The sequence below is a fragment of the Rhinoraja longicauda genome, chromosome 20 (genome assembly GCF_053455715.1).
Source record: "Rhinoraja longicauda isolate Sanriku21f chromosome 20, sRhiLon1.1, whole genome shotgun sequence".
NCBI classification, from domain to species: Eukaryota; Metazoa; Chordata; class Chondrichthyes; order Rajiformes; family Arhynchobatidae; genus Rhinoraja; species Rhinoraja longicauda.
In genome coordinates, this window is record NC_135972.1 from 8,221,346 (window position 1) to 8,244,837 (window position 23,492).

The 23,492-nt window shown below is 48.0% G+C and overlaps 1 protein-coding gene across 3 annotated transcripts in view; it reads right to left on the minus strand.

Annotated features, from left to right (window-relative positions):
• scube1 (signal peptide, CUB domain, EGF-like 1) overlaps positions 1-23,492 on the minus strand; it is a 208,764-nt gene that overhangs the window by 88,649 nt on the left and 96,623 nt on the right. For 2 of the 3 annotated variants that reach the window (XM_078416899.1, XM_078416897.1), the window contains exons 5-7: positions 13,630-13,755; positions 5,196-5,312; positions 210-299 (exon numbers count right to left, since the gene is read on the minus strand). In XM_078416899.1, coding sequence (XP_078273025.1) covers positions 210-299; positions 5,196-5,312; positions 13,630-13,755 — 333 coding nt within the window. The remainder of the gene's footprint in view (positions 1-209; positions 300-5,195; positions 5,313-13,629; positions 13,756-23,492) is intronic. The other variant, XM_078416898.1, reaches the window with a different exon arrangement.

Genomic DNA, 23,492 nt, shown 5'->3' on the forward strand with positions numbered 1-23,492 from the left:
TTGAGTCGCTTTTGTTGAGCACGGGCAGAAATGAGAAACCTTTTAATTTGTGACCTTAGCACGAAGAAGAAAAAAAAATGTATATATATATCTCTATATGTATATATATATATGTGTATATATATATATATGTGTGTAGATATATATATATATATATATAAACAGACACAAGCGGCAGCACGACAAAGGATGTGGAAGTAAAGGTTTACCCATGTGTAGTCGGCGTTTCACCCGTTTGTCCACATCAGTTACTGACATGGCATTGTACTCTGAGCTCTCAATTGCAGCCTCATCCTTCTCTAAAACACAAGTAAAAAGGGGACAAACATGGAGCAGTTGATTAACCAGGAGCCCAATCTCTCTCTCTCTCTCTGCCGCCCACCACGGCTGCATGGTGTCGACCCACCAGACCAAAGCAGAAAGCCGAAACTCAAGAAGCCAGCCAGGTAGCGACACGTCCTTTTGTTAGAGAGTGTTAATCCTGCTCGGGGGGTGGGATTGGGGGTGGGGGTGGGAAGCGAGAGAGAGGAGAACTCTAAACACGTAGATGGAGACAATGGAGACGATGGATTCTCGAGGCTGCCGCACCTGACCAAAGGCAGATGACTTCCAGCCAGAAGGTCGGAGAGAAAAGAGAAGGGTTTTTTTTTTCTATCAGGATGCTAAATGGTGAAGAAGCGGAAAATGCAAGGGGAGGTGAAATGATCAATTCCACTGCAGGACTCGTCGTGAGCTAATGCATAACAATAAAAGCAAAAGAGAGTTCATGATTTACAAAGATCGATTTTGGTGAGCAAGGAGACCACCTTGGAGGGACAGAGGTCCAGAGAACAGAAGTGAAGAAGAAGCCGGTGATGGATGGATAAGGGAAGAACATAATCCTCCGCAGAGACACAAAATGGAAGGGGGGGGGGGGGGGAGGTGGGAGGTGGTGGTGGAAGGGGCCAGTCCCATGCAAACAGGGAAGGTGGGTCGGGCAGGGCTGGTTGCCTGCTTGTCTGTGAAACACAGCACCACTGGCCAAATGGTCAGGACGAGAAACGACCTTCCAAACGGAATGGGCATGCACGGTCACCTGGTCATGAACACGTAGCAATACAGCCATCAATGTTAGTCTCTTGTTCATGTGACACGGCCAGACAGAGAGAGAGAGAGGGAGAGAAAGAGAGAAAGAGAGAGGAAGAGAGAAAGAGAGGGAGAGAGAGTGGGAGAGGAGAGGAGAGAGACCGAGGGGGTACGAAAGAAACAAGGGGGGGGGGGTGAGAAAGAGAGAGTGGGGCGAGAGAGAGAGTGGGGCGGGGGGAGAGTGGGGGAGAGAGTGGGGGTGAGAAAGAGAGTGGGGGAGAGAGTGGGGGTGAGAAAGAGAGTGGGGGAGAGAGAGGGGGTGAAAGAAAGAGAGGGGGCGAACAAAAGAGAGGGGGAGAGTGGGGGAGAGAAAGAGAGTGGGGGAGAGAAAGAGAGTGGGGGGAGAGATAGTGGGGGAGAGGAAGACAGTGGGGGGTGAGTGGGAGAGAGTGGGGGAAAGAGAGACAGGGAGAGAGGGAGAAAGAGAGAGAGAGAGAGAGACAGAGAGGGAGGGAGAATGAATATGTGGGAGGGAACGAGGTAAAGAAAGAGAACAACACTCACACAACATTAGAATATAAATTGGAACTGGATTAGATTTATTAATTGCATTAAGAGTAGTGAAGTAGAGTCATTCAAAGTCAGACAAGGAGGGGATGAGTTCCCTCCCAGCTGTTTGGGGGAGGAACAGGCAGCTTCAGTGGGGTGGGGAGGGGTGGGGGTGGGGGTGGGGGTGGAATAAAGAGGGAGGCAGTCGTGAGGAGGTGTGACAATGAGGTTACTTACACAGGCAGCAAACGCAATGAGAACAGGAGAGAGGCAAATCATAAACAGGCAAGGTGGTGGGATATTTGCAATCTTTCACTGATGTCAAGTCCACATCACGTCAGATGGCAAATAATGGGTTGGAAGTGCTGGGGGAAAGTGTTTTCAGTGGCACCACTGTATGGTTTAACAAGATTATCATTTTTTGGTTAACATACATATATATTTTTTTTAAATATATATGTATATATATAAACACACACGCACGCACACATGGAAACCAGTTTCTCTGTGGGATCAGGCTGCAATAGAGGCTTTTTGTCGTTTTTATTTTGTTTTAATAAAAGTTTTTTTTTGTTTATTAAAAAAAAAAAAAAATCACTTGTATCAAAATCAACAATGCTCAGACAAGACAGGCAATCAGGAAGCCATCACCAGAGAGCAGAGGGAAACAGAGGGTTTTATTCCTGAAGGAGGACTAAACAAGAGAGAAGTCGGCACAGGCAGTTAAAGTAACATGGATCGGAGGAGCAAGAAACAGTAACCAGCGAGCTTGCCAGCGTTTGCTGACTGGCGTTGTCTCGGAACATGTAGAGAAAGATTCAGGCTTTTGTGGAAACCAAGGAGGGGATTGGGAAAGATAAAACCCTGGGGAAATGGGTGTTTTTATCAAAATATCACATTCCATTTCTCTCCAGGGAATGACATAAACTTTGCTCAAAGAAGTCGCATCTTGGAACGTTAAGATGATTGCAAGCAGAGACAAAAATATCAGAGGTGGTTATTAAAAAAAATTCGGTAGCATGCCGAATATTCTTCTGTTAAAAGACTGACAGTGGAGCACCCACACGAGAGCTATCTTAAAAGCTTTTTACGATACAAACCAACCGAGATGGATAGATGACGTACATTCTCGATGACAGATATAGAATCAAGCAAACAAAAAACTTACCTTCGGCAAATTTCGCCCCCGTTTTTTTAGGTGGACGCCAATAAGATTTGCCTTTCAGAGAGTGTTATTGGATCATGTTTAAAGCGTGGAAGCAGGTGAGAGTGCAGACTGAGCAAGGGGTTAACAATGGAACCTAAGTGCGTCACTGTCTCAAACAAACATTATTTCTTTGGATTTGAGTTTGTTGCCAGTTATGCCGTGCATGCAACGGGTTAAATGTTCCAGAGATAAAAGCGCGTGAGAAGATGTAATATTAATTTCAGGAAACCAGCAGTGGAAGGAAGGGTTTCAAAACAGTTATCAGGGTTGAACAGCGAAATCTAGTTAAACATGAGCATACCTTGACAACAGACATTTATTATTATTAAAGCACACGCCAAATTTCTTGCAGTGGTAAGTGTTTTTTTGTTGTTGTTAACGTGTTAAGACATCATGTGGCACAATCACGAAAAGGTGATTAACTTCAAACAAATAAATTGTAGATATAAAAATGCAGTTCATTCCCATTAACACTTGACCCACGTGACAGCATATCTTTCATCTCTCATCCCCACACTTCCTCTCCCGTTTTAGTTCGCTTCCACACCTTGCTGGCACTCACTGTTTAGCTTTTCTGACCAAGCCACAATTCACATTTTATTCTGGCATCTGCAAAACCACCCATTCGGCCCATCGAGTCTATTCTGCCATTCAATCATGGCTAATCCATCTTTCCCTCTCAACCCCACTCTCCTGCCTTCTCTCCGTAACCCCTGACACCCGTACCAATCCATAATCTGTCAATCTCCGCCTTAAAAATACCCAATGACTTGGCCTCCACACCGTCTGCGGCAATGAATTCCACAGATTTACCACCCTCCGGCTAAATAAATTCCTCCTTATCTCCTTTCAGGACCAGAATTAGGCCACTCGACCCATCAAGTCTACTCCGCCATTCAATTGTGGCTGATTTATCTTTCCCTCTCAACCCCATTCTCCTGCCTTCCCCCATAACCCCTGACATCTGTACCCATCCAAAATCTGTCAATCTCCGCTTAAAAAATACCCAATGACTTGGCCTCCACAGCCGTCTGCGGCAATGAATTTCATAGATTCACCACCCTCTGACTGAAGAAATTCCTCCTTGTCTTCTTTCTCAGGGTCCATTGGCCTCTCGGCTCTTCTGAAGGCCACACCCAGCCAGCAGCACCTGGACAAAGTTCACAAACTCACCGTCCCTCCCAAAACCTCGTGCCTCGCTCGGTGTAGTTTGGACCAGTGCTTCCAAGTGCCCTGAAACTAGCTCTGTGAATGAACTCGAAACCAAAATGTTCACCTGTACATTCAACCTGCAACTCTTCAATCTAAGCAGGTGAGATTTGACTCCAGAATGCACGTCACCTTTGTGAGGAATTCAAGCTACAGGACTTTCCAAAGACTAGGTTTCCATAAACTCCGGTGAGCCTTGTGTTGCATTGGCTTTAAACATAGAGCTCACACATTTACACGACGTGAATGAGACTTCTTCAGTGTAACATGGAAGATTTCAACCCGCTTTGATGAAGCACTTCCAGCGTTCGAGCTACCACTCTGTTGACGAGGCGGAGGACTGATAGGGTGATCTTTTTGCAGGTTTATAAACAGATCAGAAGAATACAGCACAGGAACAGGCCCTTCGACCCACAATGTTTGTGCTGAACGTGATGCCTAGTCAAAACCGATCTCACCGGCCTACTCATGATCCATCTATTCCCTGCACTTACAAGTGCCCACCTGAAAGCCTCTTAAACGCCACCTTGGTATCTGCCTCCACCACCACCCCTGGCAGCGCGTTCCAGGCCCCCGCCACTCTCTGTGTAAAAACAATTGTCCCCCACATAAGAATCATACAGTGTGGAAACTGGCCCTTGGGTCCAACTTGCCCACACACCGACCAACACGTCCCACCTGCCTGCGTTTGGCCCATATCCCTCTAAACCTGTCCTTATCCATGTCCCCGTCCACATGTTTCTTAAACTTTGCGATTGCACCTGCCTCAACTACCTTCTCCGTCCGGCAGCTCGTTCCATGCACCCACTATGTGAACAGTTTACCTCTCAGGTTCCTATTAAATCTTGTCCCCCCCCCCTTACCTTAAACTCAAAGGTCAGCATCCCCATTAAACTTTCCTCCCCTCGCCTGATAGCTATGAGGTGCGTTAACGTTGTCACGATTCATTATTTAGAGTTTAGAGTTTAGCGGAAAAATGTGGATTAGCTTTAGTGGGTTGTTAGTCGGATTCAAATGGAAGGGCAGCAGAACGATAGTGCCCTTTGCATTTGGCCAGGGAGCAGGTGATGTAAACTACGCAGCAGTCATTCTGGAGGGGCAGGCCTTTGGTCAGTCCACGGTGTCGAGCAGCGGTATCTTCGTTGCATGCAATGTCGTCACTTACCGATACACGTCTTGCCATCAGAGTGAAGGGCATACTTCTGGTGGCAGCCGCACACGGGTCCTCGGTCTGCATCGTCACATGTATGTTGGCAGCCCCCGTTTCCGTAGTTACAGGTTACTGTTTCGCAGAAAGTACAAGCCAAAATGTGTAAATCGCTGAACTCCACATTCCACATCTTCAGTGCTTTAGGTTTAATATCGCGGCGCAGAGTCGTAAGGCATGGAAACGACGGGCCCTTTCGTCAAGAAGTGAATCCCTTTCGTCCGCCACTTGACGATGGCCAAAGCCTTCTCGACCGCCCCTATCTACCTGTGACGCCACTTTCAAGGAACTATGTGGTTCATGAGTGATAGGAGCAGAATTGGGCCATTCAGCCCATCAAGTCTCCTCCGCCATTCAATCATGGCTGATCTATCTTTCCCTCCTAATCCCATTTTCCTGCCTTCTCCCCACACATCCGTTCAGAATAAAAGGACGTTTCCTACCTTTAGGAAGGAGATAAGGGGGGAACTTCTTTAGTCAGAGGGTGGTGAATCTGTGGAATTCATTGCCACAGACGGTTGTGGAGGCCAAGTCAATGGATGTTTTTGAAGCGTAGACAGATTCTCAATTAGTACGGGTGTCAGGGGTTACGGGGAGAAGGCAGGAGAATGGGTTTGCGAGGAAAAAATGGATCAGCCATGATTGAATGGCGGAGCAGACAAAATGGGCCGAATGCCCTAATTCTGCTTCTACCTCTTATGGTCATAAGATAGAATCAATCTACCTCTACCTTAAAAATATCCATTGACTTGGCCTCCACAGCCTTCTATACCTGCACTCCAAGATCCCTCTGCACTACAACACTCCCCAGAGCCCTGCCATTCACTGTGTAGGTCCTGCCCATGTTAGACTTTCCAAAAAAAACAACACCTCACATTTCTCTGTATTAAATTCCATCAACCATTCCTCAGTCCACCTGCCCAATCGATCAAGATCCTGCTGCAATTTACGTCAACCATCTTCACGCTCTGCAATACCAACCCCTTTTGTGTCATCTGAAAACTTGCTAATCATGCCATGTACCTTCTCATCCAAATCATTGATATAGATGCAGCACTGAACCCTGGGGCACATCACCAGTCACAGTCCGAGAAGCAACCTTCCACCATCGCCCTCTGCTTCCTTCCACAAAGCCAATTTTCTATCCATTCAGCTATCTCTCCTTGGATCTCACGTGATCACATGCACCAAGGTGCAGTGAAAAGCTTCATCTTGTATGCTATCCAAACAGATCAGATACACCGCACAGAGATGCAATCAAGTTAAGCTCAAGCACAATAGGTAGAGCAAAGGGGAAGATACAGAGTGCAGAATATAGTTCTCATCATTGTAGTGCATCAGTCCCAGAGATAAAGCACAATGTCCTCACTGGGTTAGAGGTGAATCAGACAGTATCCTAGCTTACGGAAGGACCGCTCGGAAGCTGGCTAAGCGAGGGGAAGAAAATATTCCCGAGACTGGTGGTGCGCACTTTCAAGCTCCTGTACCTGCTGCCAGACGGGCGCAGTGAGAAGGAATGACCAGGGTGGGAAAAGTCTTTGATTATGGCCATAAGACGTAGAAGCACAATTAGGCCATTCGGCCCATTGTGTCTGCTCCGCCATTCAATCAGGTCTGATCTATTTTTTCCTCGCAAACCCATTCTCCTGCCTTCTCCCCGTAACCCCTGACACCCGTACTAATTGAGAATCTGTCAATCTATGCCTCAAAAATATCCATTGACTTGGCCTCCACAACCGTCTGTGGCAATGAATTCCACAGATTCACCACCCTCTGACTAAAGAAATTCCTCCTCGTCTCCTTCCTAAAGGTAGGGAACGTCCTTTTATTCTGAAGCTGTGCCCATTGGTACAAGAGCCGCTCAGTAGTTGAAACCCCCTCTCCATGTCCATTGAAACCCCCTCTCCACATCTATTCAATAGGTTTCAATGAGCGCCCTCCTCATACTTCTAAACTCCAGCGAGGACAGGCCCTGGGCCTTCAAACGCTCCTAATACATTAACCCAAACATCCCGAGGATCATTCTCGTAGATACAACTGAGAATGATTTTCATTTCCCGAGATATCGTTCAGACAGACATCTACCCCAATTTTCCCTCAATTAACTGAGGTTAAAAACAAAAAGGTCAGGAGATCAATAGGGACAGATACTTGACAGAGCTGCGTTCCTCTGAGATGACACATTGGCCTTCATCAGCCAGAGTATTGAGTATAGAAGTTGGGCGGTCATGATGCAGTTGTATAAGATGTTGGTGAGGCCGCATTCAGAGTATTGTGTTCAGTTCTGGGCACCGTGATATAGGAAAGACGTTGTCAGGCTCGAAAGGGTACAGAGAAGATTTGCAAGGAGGTTGCCAGGATTCGAGGGTCTGAACTATGGGCAGTGGTCTAGTAGGCTGAGACTCTATTCCTTGGAACGCAGAACGCAAGAGGATGAGGATGTGATCTTATAGAGGTGTATAAGATCATGAGAGGAATAGATCGGGTAGATGCACAGTCTCTTGGCCAGAGTAGGTGAATCGAGGACCAGGGGACATAGGTTTAAGGTGAAGGGGAAAAGATTTAATAGGAATCTGAGGGGTAAATTTTTAACACAAAGGGTGGTGGGTGTATGGAACAAGCTGCCAGAGGAGGTAGTTGAGACAGGGACTATCCCAACATTTACGAAGCAGTTAAACAGGTACATGGATAGGACAGGTTTGGAGTGATATGGACCAAATGCTGGCAGGTGGGACTAGTGTAGCTGGGACATGTTGACCAGTGTGGGCAAGTTGGGCCGAAGGGCCCAATAGAGAATATCTCACTGTAGCTCCCAGCTGCATTATCTGAATCATTGATAGACACAAAAAGATGAAGGAACTGAGCAGGTCAGGCAGCATCTCTGAAGAAAATAAATAGATGACGTTTCTGGGTCGAGACCCTTCTTCAGATTCTCGAGAGATTTCTCCAGAGATGCTGCCTGACCCGCTGAGTTACTCCAGCATTTTGTGTCTATCACACAGATGAAATGTTCTTCATCACCAATTACTAAATAGCTAGTCAACGTTGGTCAAGCAAATATTAACATGTTACATTTCGCTCCAGAATGAAATGTAAATCAACCCTCAAATAGGGTTGTCAACTGTCCCGTATTAACCGGGACATCACGTATTTTGGGCTAAATTGGTTTGTCCCGTACAGAACCCCCCTTGTCCCGTATTAGGCCCGGACAGCGATGTAGGCCCGGACACTGTAGGCCCGGTCATTGTAAGCCCGGACACTGTATGCATGGACACTGTAGGCCTGGACACTGTAGGCCCGGACAGCGATGTAGGCCCGGACAGTGTAGGCCCGGACAGTGTAGGCCCGGACACTGTATGCATGGGCACTGTAGGCCTGGACACTGTAGGCCCGGACAGCGATGTAGGCCCGGACAGTGTAGGCCCGGACATTGTAAGCCCGGACACTGTATGCATGGACATTGTAGGCCTGGATACTGTAGGCCCGGACAGAGATGTAGGCCCGGACAGTGTAGGCCCGGACACTGTATGCATGGACACTGTAGGCCTGGACACTGTAGGCCCGGACACTGTAGGCCCGGACAGCGATGTAGGCCCGGACAGTGTAGGCCCGGACACTGTATGCATGGACACTGTATGCATGGACACTGTAGGCCTGGACACTGTAGGCCCGGACAGCGATGTAGGCCCGGACAGTGTAGGCCCGGACACTGTATGCATGGACACTGTATGCATGGACACTGTAGGCCTGGACACTGTAGGCCCGGACATTGTAGCCCGGGGGCCGCTGTAGTCCTGGACAACGTAGCCCCTGGTATCGCCTAACGGAGGTTGCGTAGCAACCCGCCTCCCGGCCTGGGCGGCCACCATTGGTGGAGCGGGAACACGTGACCGCTGGCTGGGTGAGGTCATGTGGGGCGTTGGACGGTGACGTCACCTTGTTTCTTATTTGGGAATTAGGAAGTTGGCAACCCTACCCTCAAAATAATTAATTTCAGAGTGTTTACATGCATATACACATCATTATGAACCAGTAGATCCACAGAAACATTACTCTAGACATTGTACACGTGATGTTACACTATAATGATTCAAACAAGTGTGGTGAATAGAGAGCAGTGAATATCAGACTACAAAGCCTTAACAGGCCGGGATAGAGTGGATATGGAGAGGATGTTTCCACTGGTGGGAGAGTCTAGGACCAGAAGTTAGAGCCTCAGAATTAAAGGACGTTCCTTTTGGTAGGAAATGAGGAGGAATTTCTTTAGTTGGAAGATGATGAATCGTGGAATTAATTGCCGCAGAAGGCTTTGGAGGCCAGGTCAATGGATATTTTTAAGGCAGAGATGGATAGATTCTTGATTAGAACGGGTGTCGGGAGTTATGGGGAGAAGACAGGAGAATGGGGTTTGGAGGGAGAGATAGGTCAGCCATGATTGAATGGTGGAGTAGACTTGATGGGCCGAATGGCCTAATTCTGCTCCTATCACATCACTTATGAACTTATAACACAGTTCAAACTTTAATCATACAAGTTTAATCATACATTCTTAAGCCCACAGTAATAATGGAAGTGTTGTTACTTACACAGGCAGTTTACCCTCCAGGATGGTGTTAAAGGCTGGATTATGTATTCAAACACTACATTGAGACATTAATACACAATTGTCTGACTCAGACTGTTACTGCTGAGCCGAGATGACATATTCTCATTCCTACGAACTGCGCTGAAATGCTATAGGAACCATTAAAGGATTCAATTGGGTGGCACGGTGGCGCAGTGGCTTACTGCCTTACAGCGCCCGAGACCCGGGTTCGATCCCGACCACGGGCGCTGTCTGTACGGAGTTTGCACGTTCTCCCCGTGACCCTGCGTGGGTTTTCTCCTCCCACACTCCAAAGACGTCCAGGTTTGGAGGCTAATTGGCTTGATAAAATTAGTAAATTGTCTCTAGTGTTGTGTAGGATAGTGTTAGTGTGTGGGGATCGCTGGTCGGCGCGGACTCGGTGGGCCAAAGGGCCTATTTCCACGCTGTATCTCTGAACTAAACTACACTAAGAAAAAAATTAAAATAGATACAAAATACTAGAGTAACTGGGCAGGACAGGCAGCATCTTTTCAAGAGAGAGTTAGATTTCGCTCTTAGGGCTAAAGGAATCAAGGGATGTGGGGAAAAGCAGGAACGGGGTACTGATTTTAGATGATCAGCCATGATCATATTGAATGGCGGTGCTGGCTCGGAGGACCGAATGGCCTACTCCTGCACCTATTTTTCTACGTTTCTATGATTCTCATTTCATGACTGAGTGAACTGTCAGTAATCCTTCTTGCCGAACTGAAACTAACAGGTTGGCAAACCTCCAGCGCCTTTATTGTCAGACTGTATATTCTCAACTCAGTGGAATCATTGCAAAAAGTGAATGTTTTCCTTGTTTCTAGCATCATTAATGATCTTTTTCTGAACCATCTGCCCACCGAATTAAGACACAAAAAGCTGGAGTAACTCAGCGGGTCAGACAGCATCTCTGGAGAGAAGGAATGGGTGATGTTTCAGGTGGAGACCCTTCTTCAGTCTGAGAGCCAGGGGAAAGGGGAAATGAGAGATATGGATGGTCACAGAGGGAGATATGGAACAATTGAATGAAAGACATGCAAAAAAGTAACGATGATAAAGGAAAAACAGGCCATCGTTAGCTGTGGGCTAGGGGAAAACGAGTTACAGACTCACCTCCACACTGAATTAGGTGGGCCGCAAAGATCTGTTAATACTCAGCTGCAAATCCTTGAGGGATCCCGCTATGATTTCATCGACAAGTCGAACGTTATAAAAAAAGTGTCTGGAACCTACGTCGGAATCTCTATTGGCACAAGGAGCGGAGAGACTGTGACGGCTTTAGTCTCCACTTTAACTGCATTTAATCGGAACCTCCTGGCGTTCCTAATGAAGCCTGGTGCTCTTGTGCTGGGTGTTGCCCTCTGTGCTCTCATTGAACACAAACGTCTGAGTGCGGTTGAAATAAAGGTGGTCTTCAGCCCTGGATCTTGTTCAGTCAAAGTAAGGGATTCAGTCACGGTAGCACAGCGGTGGACTTGCTGCCTTGCAGCGCCAGAGACCAGGGTTCGATCCTGACTACGGGCGCTGTCGTACGGAGTCTGTGCCTTCTCCCGGTTTCCTCCCACATTCCAAAGACGTGCAAGTTTGTAGGTTAATTGGCCTCTGCAAAATTGTCCCTGGTGTGTAGGATAGAAAGAACTGGTGCACGGGGGATCGCTGGTCAGTGCAGATTCAATGGGCCGAAGGGCCTGTTTCCATCTAACATAGACACAAAATGCTGGAGTAACTCAGCGGGTCAGGCAGTATCTCTGGAGATATAAGAATAGGTGACGTTTCTGGTGGAGACTGAGAATCAGGGGAAAGGGAAACAAGAGATATAGACGGTGAAGACCCTTTGTACGTTCTCCCCGTGACCTGCGTGGGTTTTGTCCAGGTGCTCAGCTTTCCTGCCCACACTCCAAAGACGTACAGGTCTGTAGGTTAATTGGCTTTGGCAAAAATTGTAAATTGCCCCTAGTGCGTGTAGGATAGTGCCAGTGTACGGGGTGATCGCTGGTCAGCATAGAAAGATGGATGGCACGGTGGCGCAGCGGTAGAGCTGCTGCCTTACAGCGGCAGAGACCCGGGTCAGCTTGGACTCGGTGGGCCGAAATGCAATGAGGAACGTGGATCTGAGGTGGAGGTTCAGTTGTGATCTAATGGACTGGGAAAACTGGCCTGAGGGAACATCTGGGCAATCCTGGCATTTATTAATGCCATTTATAAAGGGCGGCACGGTGGCGCAGCGGTAGAGTTGCTGCCTTACAGCGAATGCAGCGCCGGAGACTCAGGTTCGATCCTGACTACGGGCGCCGTCTGTACGGAGTTTGTACGTTCTCCCCGTGACCTGCGTGGGTTTTCTCCGAGATCTTCGGTTTCTTCCCACACTCCAAAGACTTACAGTTATGTAGGTTAATTGACTGGGTAAATGTAAAAATTGTCCCTAGTGTGTGTAGGATAGTGTTAGTGTGCGGGGATCGCTGGGCGGCGCGGACTCGGTGGGCCGAAGGGCCTGTTTCCGCGTTGTATCTCTAAATCTAAAAATAATAAAAATGTAATGTTCCACTTTGTTCTAAGGGATACAGCTCCATCTGTTCCAACCCTGTCCAATTACTCTCTCAGGCTTGCAGCACCCTGGCAAACCTCTCCAAGATGCTGGAGAATGGGGTTGAGAGCGAAAGATAGATCAGCCATGATTGAATGGCAGAGTAGAGTTGATGGGCCCAATGGCCTATTTCTGCACCGAGAACGTCTGAACTTGTAAGCAAGCCACGATATCCACAATGGCCCAGCAAGGCTGGCTGAGAATAGATTTCCAATGTCGCTGTATTCTAGTGGTGTTGGGGAAGCTTAGTTTAGTTTAGTTTATAGATACAGTGTGGAACCAGGCCCTTCGGCCCACCGAGCCTGCACCGACTAATGATCGGCCCATTCACAAATTATATCCTACACACCAGGGACAATTTACCGAAGCCAATTAGCCTACAAAACGCGCACGTCTTTGGGATGTGGGAGAAAACCGGAGCACCCGGAGAAAACCCACGCTGTCACAGGGAGAACGTACAAACTCCGTACAGGCAGCACCCGTGGTCAGGATCGAACCCAGTTCTCTGGCGCTGCGAGGCAGCAACTCTACCGCTGCGCCACCGTGCCACTTATGTTTTGAGGAAAGGAATGCAATGACGAAAGCATTTAATTTTATTTGCAACTACTCACTGTGTTGGTTGGGTTGCAAGGGCTGGAGTAACACAATATAGCATTTAGCACGTTGAGGATAACAGCAGTGAAAATCCAGAAACAGATCATAAGACTCATACAGCGTGGACACAGGCCCTTCGGCCCAACTTGCCCACGCCAGCCAACAATGTCCCAGCTACACTAGTCCAACCTGTCTGCATTTGGCCCATATCCCTCCAAACCTGTCCTATCCATGTACCTGTCTAACTGTTTCTTAAACACTGTGATAGTCCCAGCCTCAACTACCTCCTCTGGCAGCTTGTTCCATGCACCCACCACCCTTTTGTGTGAAAAGGTTACCCCTCACGATTCCTATTAAATCTTTTCCCCTTCACCTTGAACCCATATCCCCTCCGGCCCTCGATTCCCCAACTCTGTGCATGAGACTCTACCCGATCTATTCCTCTCATGATTTTTGAGCGCCTCAATAAGATCAGCCCTCGTCCTCCTGCGCTCTAAGGAATAGAGTCCCAGCCTGCTCAACCTCTAACTGTAGCTCAGACCCGCGAGTCCTGGCAACATCCTTGCGATGGACGAGTCTCAGGCACAACAGCTACCTACATGTGCAGTCCCTCTGGTTCTTGGCGAGTTCAAAGCCAGGCCGGCATTCACAGGCCACACCACCCTTCGGAGTCTCTCGGCAGATGTGCGCACATCCGTGATCCTTGTTCATGCAGTTCATCCCCTCTGGAAAACAAAGCACAGTGTGGAGACAGAAAAACAACACATTAGGTGACAGGCTCACAACCTGCGAAGACTACACCAGCCCTTAACCAACGATACTAGAGGAACAAGATGGACCACTCCGTTGAAACCGCCTATACTGAAGTGTAGTACGCGAGGGAGCCATTTTAGTAAGCAAAACCCGCCGTTTGTTACGCCTCTCGCAGTGTAATCAGTGTTTTGGGGGAACAGTATGTGTGACGATACCATTAAAATGCAGAATATATCTCATCTATCAATTCACAGACTTGTGTTATTTTTCTTTTTAAATGTTTCTGCAAGTTTCTGCCTACTAAAATGGCGCCATGACATACTACGATTTTTAGGGTCGAGTGGTCTATCTTGTTCCTCTAGTATCTTTGCCCTTAACTCCTACAGCTACCACTGGGACAAGTCTTGTCGTCCATGGGCGCTACGGTGGCACAGCGGTCGAGCGGCTGCCTCACAGCGCCAGAGACCAGGGTTCGATCCTGGCCTCGGTTCAACTGAGGCCTTACCAGCTGTTATCAGGCAACTGAACCATCCAATCAACAACTAGAGAGCAGTCCTGAGCAACTATCCACCGATCATTCGAGACCCTCGGACTATCTTTGATTGGACTTTACGGGACTTTACTTTGCACTAAACGTTATTCACGTTATTCCCTTTATCGTGTATCTGTACACTCTGGATGGGTCGATTACAACCAAAGATACTAGAGGAACGAGATAGACCACTCGACCCTAAAAAACGTAGTATGTCATGACGCCATTTTAGTAGGCAGAAACTTGCAGAAACATTTTAAAAGAAAAATAACAAAACTCTGTGAATTGATAGATGAGATATTTTCTGCATTTTAATGATATCATCACACACACCGTTCCCCCAAAATACTGATCACACTGCGAGAGGCATAGCAAACAGCGGGTTTTGCTTACTAAAATGGCTCCTTTGCGTACTACACTTCAGTATAGGCGATTTCAGCGGAGTGGTCCATCTTGTTCCTCTTTGTATCTTTGATTGCAACTGCTGACTGGTTAGCATGCAACAAAAGCTTTTCACCGCACCTTGCTACAAGTGACAGTAATAACTAAACTAACTAACTCGGGTGCTGTCTTTGTGGAGTTTTTTACATTCTCCCTGTGACCGCATGGGTTTTCTCCGGCTGTTCAGGGTTCCTGCAGCACTCCAAAGATGAGCAGGTTTGCAGGCAAAATTGTACATTGTCCCTAGTGTGTGGAATAGCGTGACCGTAAGGGGTGATCGCTCAGACCGGGTGGGCTGAAGGGTCTGTTTCCACCGAAGATAGACACAAAATGCTCAGCAGGACAGGCAGCATCTCTGGAGAGAAGGAATGGGTGACGTTTCGGGTCGAGACAACACTGCGTCTCTAAAGTCTAACGTCTGCAATGCAGCAGATTTTCTCTGGAGTGGTGATTCAACACCGGCGTCCTGCACAATAACACCAGGCTCGGAAAAGTGCAATGCAAACTCGGCTCGCAGCTGGAAAGGTTTGGCAGCATTTTGTGCTTCAGAGAAACTAGAAACTCAAGTGGCTGAATTCTGAATAACTCAGAGCAATCAACAACATAAATACTCTGCTTCCTGGGCCAATGCAACGGATGTGTTAGACACCCAGTGGACCACAACTCCCTGGGAAACTGAGGCTTTATTTTCCAAATTCCAGAGGCCGAAAAGCCCTGAGCTAGAGGGTGGCACAAACCATTCCAGTCTAAGTGCCACTTTAACAGCGTAGTAAACACTAATTATTTCTAAACAAATCCTAACGATGGCTAAACTATCTCTCTAATGCAGATAAAAAACTTTGGCTAATGTAGACTGTCATTTTGTATAGGAAGGAACTGCAAATGCTGGTTTAAACCGAAGATAGACACAAATTGCTGGAGTAACTCAGCAGGACAGGCAAAATTATTAAGGGGTTGGACACGTTAGAGGCAGGAAACATGTTCCCAATGTTGGGGGAGTCCAGAACCAGGGGCCACAGTTTAAGAATAAGGGGTAGGCCATTTAGAACAGAGATGAGGAAAAACTTTTTTAGTCAGAGAGTTGTGAATCTGTGGAATTCTCTGCCTCAGAGGGCAGTGGAGGCCAATTCTCTGAATACATTCAAGAGAGAGCTAGATAGAGCTCTTAAGGATAGCGGAGTCAGGGGGTATGGGGAGAAGGCAGGAACGGGGTACTGATTGAGAATGATCAGCCATGATCACATTGAATGGCGGTGCTGGCTCGAAGGGCCGAATGGCCTTCTCCTGCAGCTATTTTCTATTGTCTATTGTTTATTGAGAGAAGGAAGTGTCTCAAGAAGGGTCTCGACCTGAAACATCATCCGCTGCCTGTCCCGCTGAGTAACTCCAGCACTTTGTGTCTATCTTAGACTCTCATTTCTTCAGGTTTCAATAGAGTGAAAGTCTTACAGCGTGGAAACAGGCCCTTCAGCCCAACTTGCCCGCACCAGCCAACATGTCCCATTTGCACTAGTCCCACTTGCCTGCGTTTGGCCCATATCCCTCTAAACCTGACCTATCCATGTACCTGTTTAAATATTTCTTAAACATTGCGATAGTCCCAGCCTCAACTACCTCCTGTGGCAGCTCGTTCCATACACCCACCACTCTTTGTGTGTGGAAATGATCTAAAGATTTTTTTTAATAAACCTAAAATGCAATACATATTGTTCTTACTTTTTTCGGGTCTTTTCTCTCTCCTAAAATGTTTAGATGAGTTTGTTTATTATATTCACATGTACCGAGGTACAGTGAAAAGCTTATTAGTTGTGTGATATCCAGTCAGCGGAAAGACTATACACGATTACAATCAAGCTGTCCACAGAGCACAGATATGGGGTAAAGGGAATTTTTTTTAGATTTTAGATTTAGAGATACAGTGCAGAAACAGGCCCTTCGGCCCACCGGGTCCGCGCCGCCCAGCGATCCCCGCACACTAACACTATCCTACACCCACTAGGGACAATTTTTACATTTGCCCAGCCAATTAACCTACAAACCTGTACGTCTTTGTTTAGTGCTAGATAAAGTCCAGTAATGTCCGTTTAAAGATAGTTTGAAGGTCTCCAATGGGGTAGATGGGAGGTCAGGACTGCTCTCTAGTTGTTAGGATGGTTCAGTTGCCTGATAACAGCTGGGAGGAAACTGTCCCTGAATCTGGAGGTGTGCGTTTTCACACTTCTGTACCTCTTGCTTGATGGGCGAGGGGAGAAGAGGGAGTGACCGGGGTGAGACTGGTCCTTGATTATGCTGCAGGCCTTGCCGAGGCAGCGTGAAGTGTCGATGGAGCCAATGGAAGGGAGGTTGGTTTGTGTGATGGTCTGGGCTGCGTCCACAATTCTCTGCAATTTCTTGCCGTCTTGGATGTAGCTGTTCCTAAAGCATGCTGTGATGCATCCCGATAAAGTGCTCTCTGAGGCACATCTGTCGATGTTGGTGAGAGTCGTTGTGGACGTGCCAATCTTCCTGAGCCCTCTAAGGAAGTCGAGTCGTCGGCGTGCTTTCTTGACCGTTGCTTGGTCCAGGACAGGTTGTTGGTGATATTTACTCTTAAAGCTACTCTTCCTTTTCCACTCCTTACTCCCTGTGTTCATGTTGACTTCTGAATTCAATATTCTAACTTATGTTCTTAAGTCAGACTTCAGGCTTGTTCCAGTTTCTCAGACTCACGAAGCCATTGAGTTGCCCAGCCCCGAAGCATTTTGCTCCACTGGTGCAAAGAACAAAAGCCGGAACTCAGCTGCGACAGTTTAGACTCTCTCACCATCCCTCCCCCACCCAAGTCCTACTAGTTTCAAAGTCGTCTCGTTCAGTCTCATTGCCTGTAACTCATTTTCACCTAGCCCACAGCTAACAATGGCCTGTTTCCTTTATCACCGTTACTTTTTGCATATCTTTCATTTATTTGTTCGGTACCTCTCCACATCACTGTCTGTATCTCTTGTTTCTCTTCCCCTGACTCTCAGTCTGAAGAAGGGCCTCGACCCGAAAAGTCACCTATTCCTTCTCTCCAGAGATGCTGCCTGACCCGCTGAGCTAGTCCAGCTTTTTGTGTCCATCTTCAGCGTAAAACCAGCATCTGCAGTTCCTTCCTATGCATGTCACGTTCCCTGGTCAGCTGGGAAATGACATACATTCACTTTGAAAGGATTTATACTGAAGTCAAAAAATAAATCTATCACAATTTCTGCAGTCACGGTGGCGCAGCGGTAGAGTTGCTGCCTTACAGCGAATGCAGCGCCGGAGACTCAGGTTCGATCCTGACTACGGGCGCCGTCTGTACGAAGTTTGTACGTTCTCCCCGTGACCTGCGTGGGTTTTCTCCGAGATCTTTGGTTTCCTCCCACACTCCAAAGACGTACAGGTATGTAGGTTAATTGGATGGGCAAATGTAAAAATTGTCCCTAGTGGGTGTAGGATGGTGTTAGTGTGCGGGGATCGCTGGGCGGCGCGGACCCGGTGGGCCGAAGGGCCTGTTTCTGCGCTGTACCTCTAAATTTAAATCTAAATCTCAATATGAGCTAAGCTCACTGCATAAAATGTCCAGTTAAATGAACTTTTCCCTCTCTCTGTGTCGTGGGATTGAACACTGTAGACACATCTCCATTAATCCAACTTTAATTACAGTTCAATTGAAAGAATACGGGACCGGGTCTCCAAAGAAGCAATTTTGCACATTAAAGAGCGATCAGCTTGCCCACATCAGCCATATTACATCAGACAAGGATTTTAATAAGGTCTCATTAAGTTTCATTCTACCTTTGAAAAATATGAACAAGTCAAAGGAAAAGATGGTGAGTGTTACTCATCTCGGTTACTGGCATTAAAGTTCTCACTGTTTAGTTCAGTTTAGAGATACAGCGCGGAAACAGGCCCTACGGCCCATCGGGTCCGTCCGCACCGACCAGCGATCCCCGCACTTTAACACTATCCTGCACACGTCAGGGACAATTTACGTTTACACCAAGCCAAACAACCTGCCAACCTGTACGTGTTTGGAGTGTGGGAGGGAACCAAAGGTCTCGGAGAAAACCCACGCGGTTACATAGAAACATAGAAAATGGGTGCAGGAGTAGGCCATTCGGCCCTTCGAGCCTGCACCCCCATTCAATGTGATAATGGCTGATCATCCAACTCAGTATCCTGTGCCTGCCTTCTCTCCATACCCCCTGATCCCTTTAGCCACAAGGGCCACATCTAACTCCCTCCTAAATATAGCCAATGAACTGGCCTCAACTACCTTCTGTGGCAGAGAATTCCACAGATTCACCACTCTCTGTGTGAAAAAAAAACGTTCTCAAAGACTTCCCCCTTATCCTTAAACTGTGACCCCTTGTTCTGGACTTCCCCAACATCGGGAACAATCTTCCTGCATCTCGGGGAGAACGTACAAAACTCCACACCGACAGCACCTGTAGTCGGGACCAAACCCGGGTCTCTGGCGCTGTAAGCGCTGACCGGCAGCGACTCTACCACTGTGCCAGCATGCCGTCATGTTCCTGGCTGATTCATTGGCATTTTGACCTCTGGGGTGGTAGATGCGGGTTGGTAGATGTCTCCGCTCTGTTGCAGGTACAAAGGCTCCAAATGCTCTAACCCAAACATGGCAGAGCCACGAGCAGCGGGTTAGACTTTACTTTAGACTTGAGAGATACAGCACGGAAACAGAGCCCTCGGCCCACCGAGTCCACGCCGACCAGCGATCGCCCCGTATGCCTAAAGGTTCCACCCAGCTGCAGGGTGGATGTGGAGTGGATGTTCCCAGTAGTGGACGTGTCTAGGAACACAGGTCGCTGCCTTGGAGTAACAGGACGTACTTTTACAATGGAGATGAGGAGGAATTTCTTTAGCCAGAGGGTGGTGAATCTGTGGAATTCATTGCCACAGAAGGCTGTGGAGGCCTGGTCATTGGGTATTTTTAAGGCAGAGGTTGGCAGGTTATTGATTAACAAGGGTGTTAAAGGTTATGGGGAGAAGGCAGGAGAATGGGGTTGAGAGGGAAAAATTGGATCAGCCATGATTAAATGGCAGAGCAGACTCGATGGGCTGAATGGCCAACTTTTACTCCTGTGTCTTATTGTCTTATGGGTGGGGGTAGTCCAGGTGGCTTCTGCTGTGGCTGCAATGTTGGCTACCATGGAGGCTTTCAGTTTAGTTTTAGTTCAGACACACAGGCCCTTCGGCCCACTGAGTCCGGGCCGTCCAGCGATCACGGGCACTGTTCTACGCATTAGGGACAATTTACAATCTTTACCGAAGCCAATTAACTTACAAATCTGTACGTCTTTGGGGTGTGGGAGGAAACCGGAGCACCCGGGGAAAACCCACGCAGTCACGGGGAGGACGTGCAAACTCCGTACAGACAGCACCTGTGGTCAGGATCGAACCCGGATCTGTGGCGCCATGAGGCAGCAACTCTACCGCTGCGCCACCGTGCTGCCCCTGAGCAGCAGAATGCAGACAGCTGTCCCCTTTGGCATGGGCTGAAGGTTTTGACAGGTTACAGACTATTTCTCTCGGTGATGTGCTGGTCTAATTACTACTATTAGATCTGCTTTGCTGCCGATTATTAGACGACGCAGTCAATCCCAGTTTTCTTGGTATGGCAGGAATTTGTTCGCGTCTGAGGATATTAATGGGCTGTTTTCTTTTCTGTCATTACCTCAGGCGCCTATAGATGAAGTAGAAAAGAGACAGAGATGGGCCATTGCTCTTCCTGGACTTGGTTGCAGGGGGAAAGTACCTGGGAAGGGAGGGGTGTGGCGTGGAGTGAAAGGATGATACAATGGCAGGAGATGCCACACTTGCCCTTACGTCTCCTCTCTCGACTCTGTCCAGGGACCCCGACAGTCCTTTCAGGTGAGATCATAAGAGATAGGAGTAGAATTAGGCCAATCGGCCCATGAGGTCTACTCCGCCATTCAATCATGGCCGATCTATCTCTCCCTCCTCACCCCATTCTCCTGTCTTCTCCCTGTAACCCCCGACACCCGTACTAATCAAGAATCTGTCTGGCTCTGCCTTAAATGTATCCACTGACGGCCTCCACAACCGTCTGTGGCAAAGAATTCCACAGATTCACCACCCACTGACTAAAGAAATTCTTCCTCATCTCCTTCCTAAAAGAACGCCCCTTAATTCTGAAGCAGAGGTTCACTTGCACCTCCTCCCACCTCACGTACTGTGGACATCTACAGATCGGCGAGACCAAGCTCAGACTGGGCGATCATCTGGCTGAATCCTCTCGCTCAGTCTGCCTTGGCCTAGGCGATCTCCCTGTTGCCAAAGACTTTAATTCCCCTTCCCATTCCCGCACTGACCTTTCTGTCCTGGTGATCCTCCACCCTCAGAATGAGGCCAAACGCAAATTGGAGGAACAGCACCTCGTATTTCCCTTGGGCAGCTTACACCCCAGCGGTATGAATTCAGGGATTAGCGGTATGAATTCAGGAAGAAACTGTCCCTGAATCTAATTCCAAGTTACCCTTGCAATCCCTCTCTCTCTGTCCCTCCCCCATCCCAGTCATCCTGCCAGTTCCACTGTTCACATCCATATATCCCTTCGTTATCAACTCTTCCACAGCCAACAATGGACCATTGTGGGCTCCACCTTTCCTTGGTCATCGGTGCGGTGCGGCTCTGATTTGTTCCGAACCATTTCACACCTCTCGTTTCCCTCTCCCCTGACTCTCAGTCTGAAGCAGGGTCTCAACCCAAAAGGTCACCCATTCCTTCTCTCCAGAGATGCTGCCCGACCCGCTGAGTTACTCCAGCATTTTGCGTCTGTCTTCAGTGTCAACCAGCCTCTGCAGTTCCTTCCTACACACTCCTTGTCAGAGAAGTCCCTGATACAATCTAAGTCGGATTACTGTCATGATCGTGTACAGTTAACCATATATTCTGTCAGCGGCATATTATTTTTGACAGATAAATGGCAACAAGGCAGCCCAACAAAGGAAGCAAAAAGTAGTTTGCCTAAACCCCTTAACAAAGGTTGGTTGACAGAGGTATGAAGAAAGGTCCCAACTTGACACATCACTGACCCCAGACAGTCCCATCCCACCCCCTCTACCTTCAGTCTGAAGAAGGGTTCTGATGCAAAACCCCACCCATCCTATTTCTCCAGAGATGCTGCCTGACCCGTTGAGTTACTCCGGCACTTTGTGTCTATCTTCGGTGTAAACCAGCATCTGCAGTTCCTTCCTACACATTATGCCTGCAAAATCTTCTCAAGGTACATCTACTTAGAAGAAGTTTTCCTCCTCTCTCCGATGAGAGTTCTTCTCTCACTGCTCAACTTCTGTGATTCTTCCTCTCTCCAGTTCCTCCCCCTCTTCCCTCCCCCCCTACTTTCAGTCTGAAGAAGGGTTTCGACCCAAAAACGTCACCCATTTCTTCTCTCCAGAGATGCTGCCTGCCCCGTTGAGTTACTGCAGCATGTTGTGTCTATGCTGAAGATAGACTCAAAATGCTGGAATAACTCAGCGGGTCAGGCAGCATCTATGGAGAGAAGGAATGGGTGATGTTTCAGGTCGAGACCCTTCGTCAGCCCCGAAATCTCACCCATTCCTTCTCTCCAGAGATGCTGCCTGACCCGCTGAGTTATTCCAGCACTTACTCTGGTCCTAGACTCTCCTACTAGTGGAACCATCCTCTCCACACCCACTCTATCCAGGCTCCTGCATTCACTGTGGTTGGGAAGGTTCATAAATGCCGTGTTTACTCATCTGCCTCTCGTGCTTGCTTCCATTTCCTGTTAACCTCTGACACCAGATGCACAGAGTCTCTTGCCCAGAGTAGGTGAATCGAGGACCAGAGGACATAGGTTTAAAGTGAAGGGGAAAAGGTTTAATAGGAATCTGAGGGGTAACTTTTTCACACAAAGGGTGGTGGGTGTACGGAACAAGCTGCCAGAGGAGGTAGTTGAGGCAGGGACTATCCCACCATTTAAGAAGCAGTTAGACAGGCACATGGCTAGGACAGGTTTGGAGGGATATGGGCCAAACGCTGGCAGGTGGGACTAGTGTAGCTGGGACATGTGGGCAAGTTGGGTGGAAGGCCTGCTTCCACACTGTATCATATGACCAGTACAGGTGTCAAGGGTTATGGGGAGAAGGCAGGAAAATGGGGTGAGGAGGGAGACATAGATCAGCCACGATTCAATGGCGGAGTAGATGTGATGGGCCGAATGGCCTAACTGTGCTCCGATCACTTCTGATCTAATGGTCACGTTGTGCCTTTCTGTGGTTAACAGTAGATGGCAGTATCACAGCAGAGGAGCAGGGGCAGCTTCAGGGAGGACCAAGTGGCTCTGTGCTATTTGCCTGTGATACTGTGAAACATCACCCACTCCTTTTCTCCACTGATGCTGCCTGTCCCGCTGAGTTACTGCAGCTTCTTGTGACTGCCTTTGGTTTAAACCACCATCTGCAGTTCCATCTTACACTAAACCTTGTTTGGACCAAGGCTGTGATGAGATTAATAAGGCTAAGGATGGTCACTAATTAGCCATTATTTGTGTTCCATCGTGTTCTGAAGTGATTTAAATAGAATGTTATTAGTTTTAGGTGACAGGTGTGTTTTTTGATCAAGCCCTATGCTGTTAACTCGAGTTGACAGCCATTCAAATCCAGTTGCTGTCACTTCATTAGTTCCAGGAGCAGAATTAAGCCATTCGGCCCATCAAGTCAACTCCGC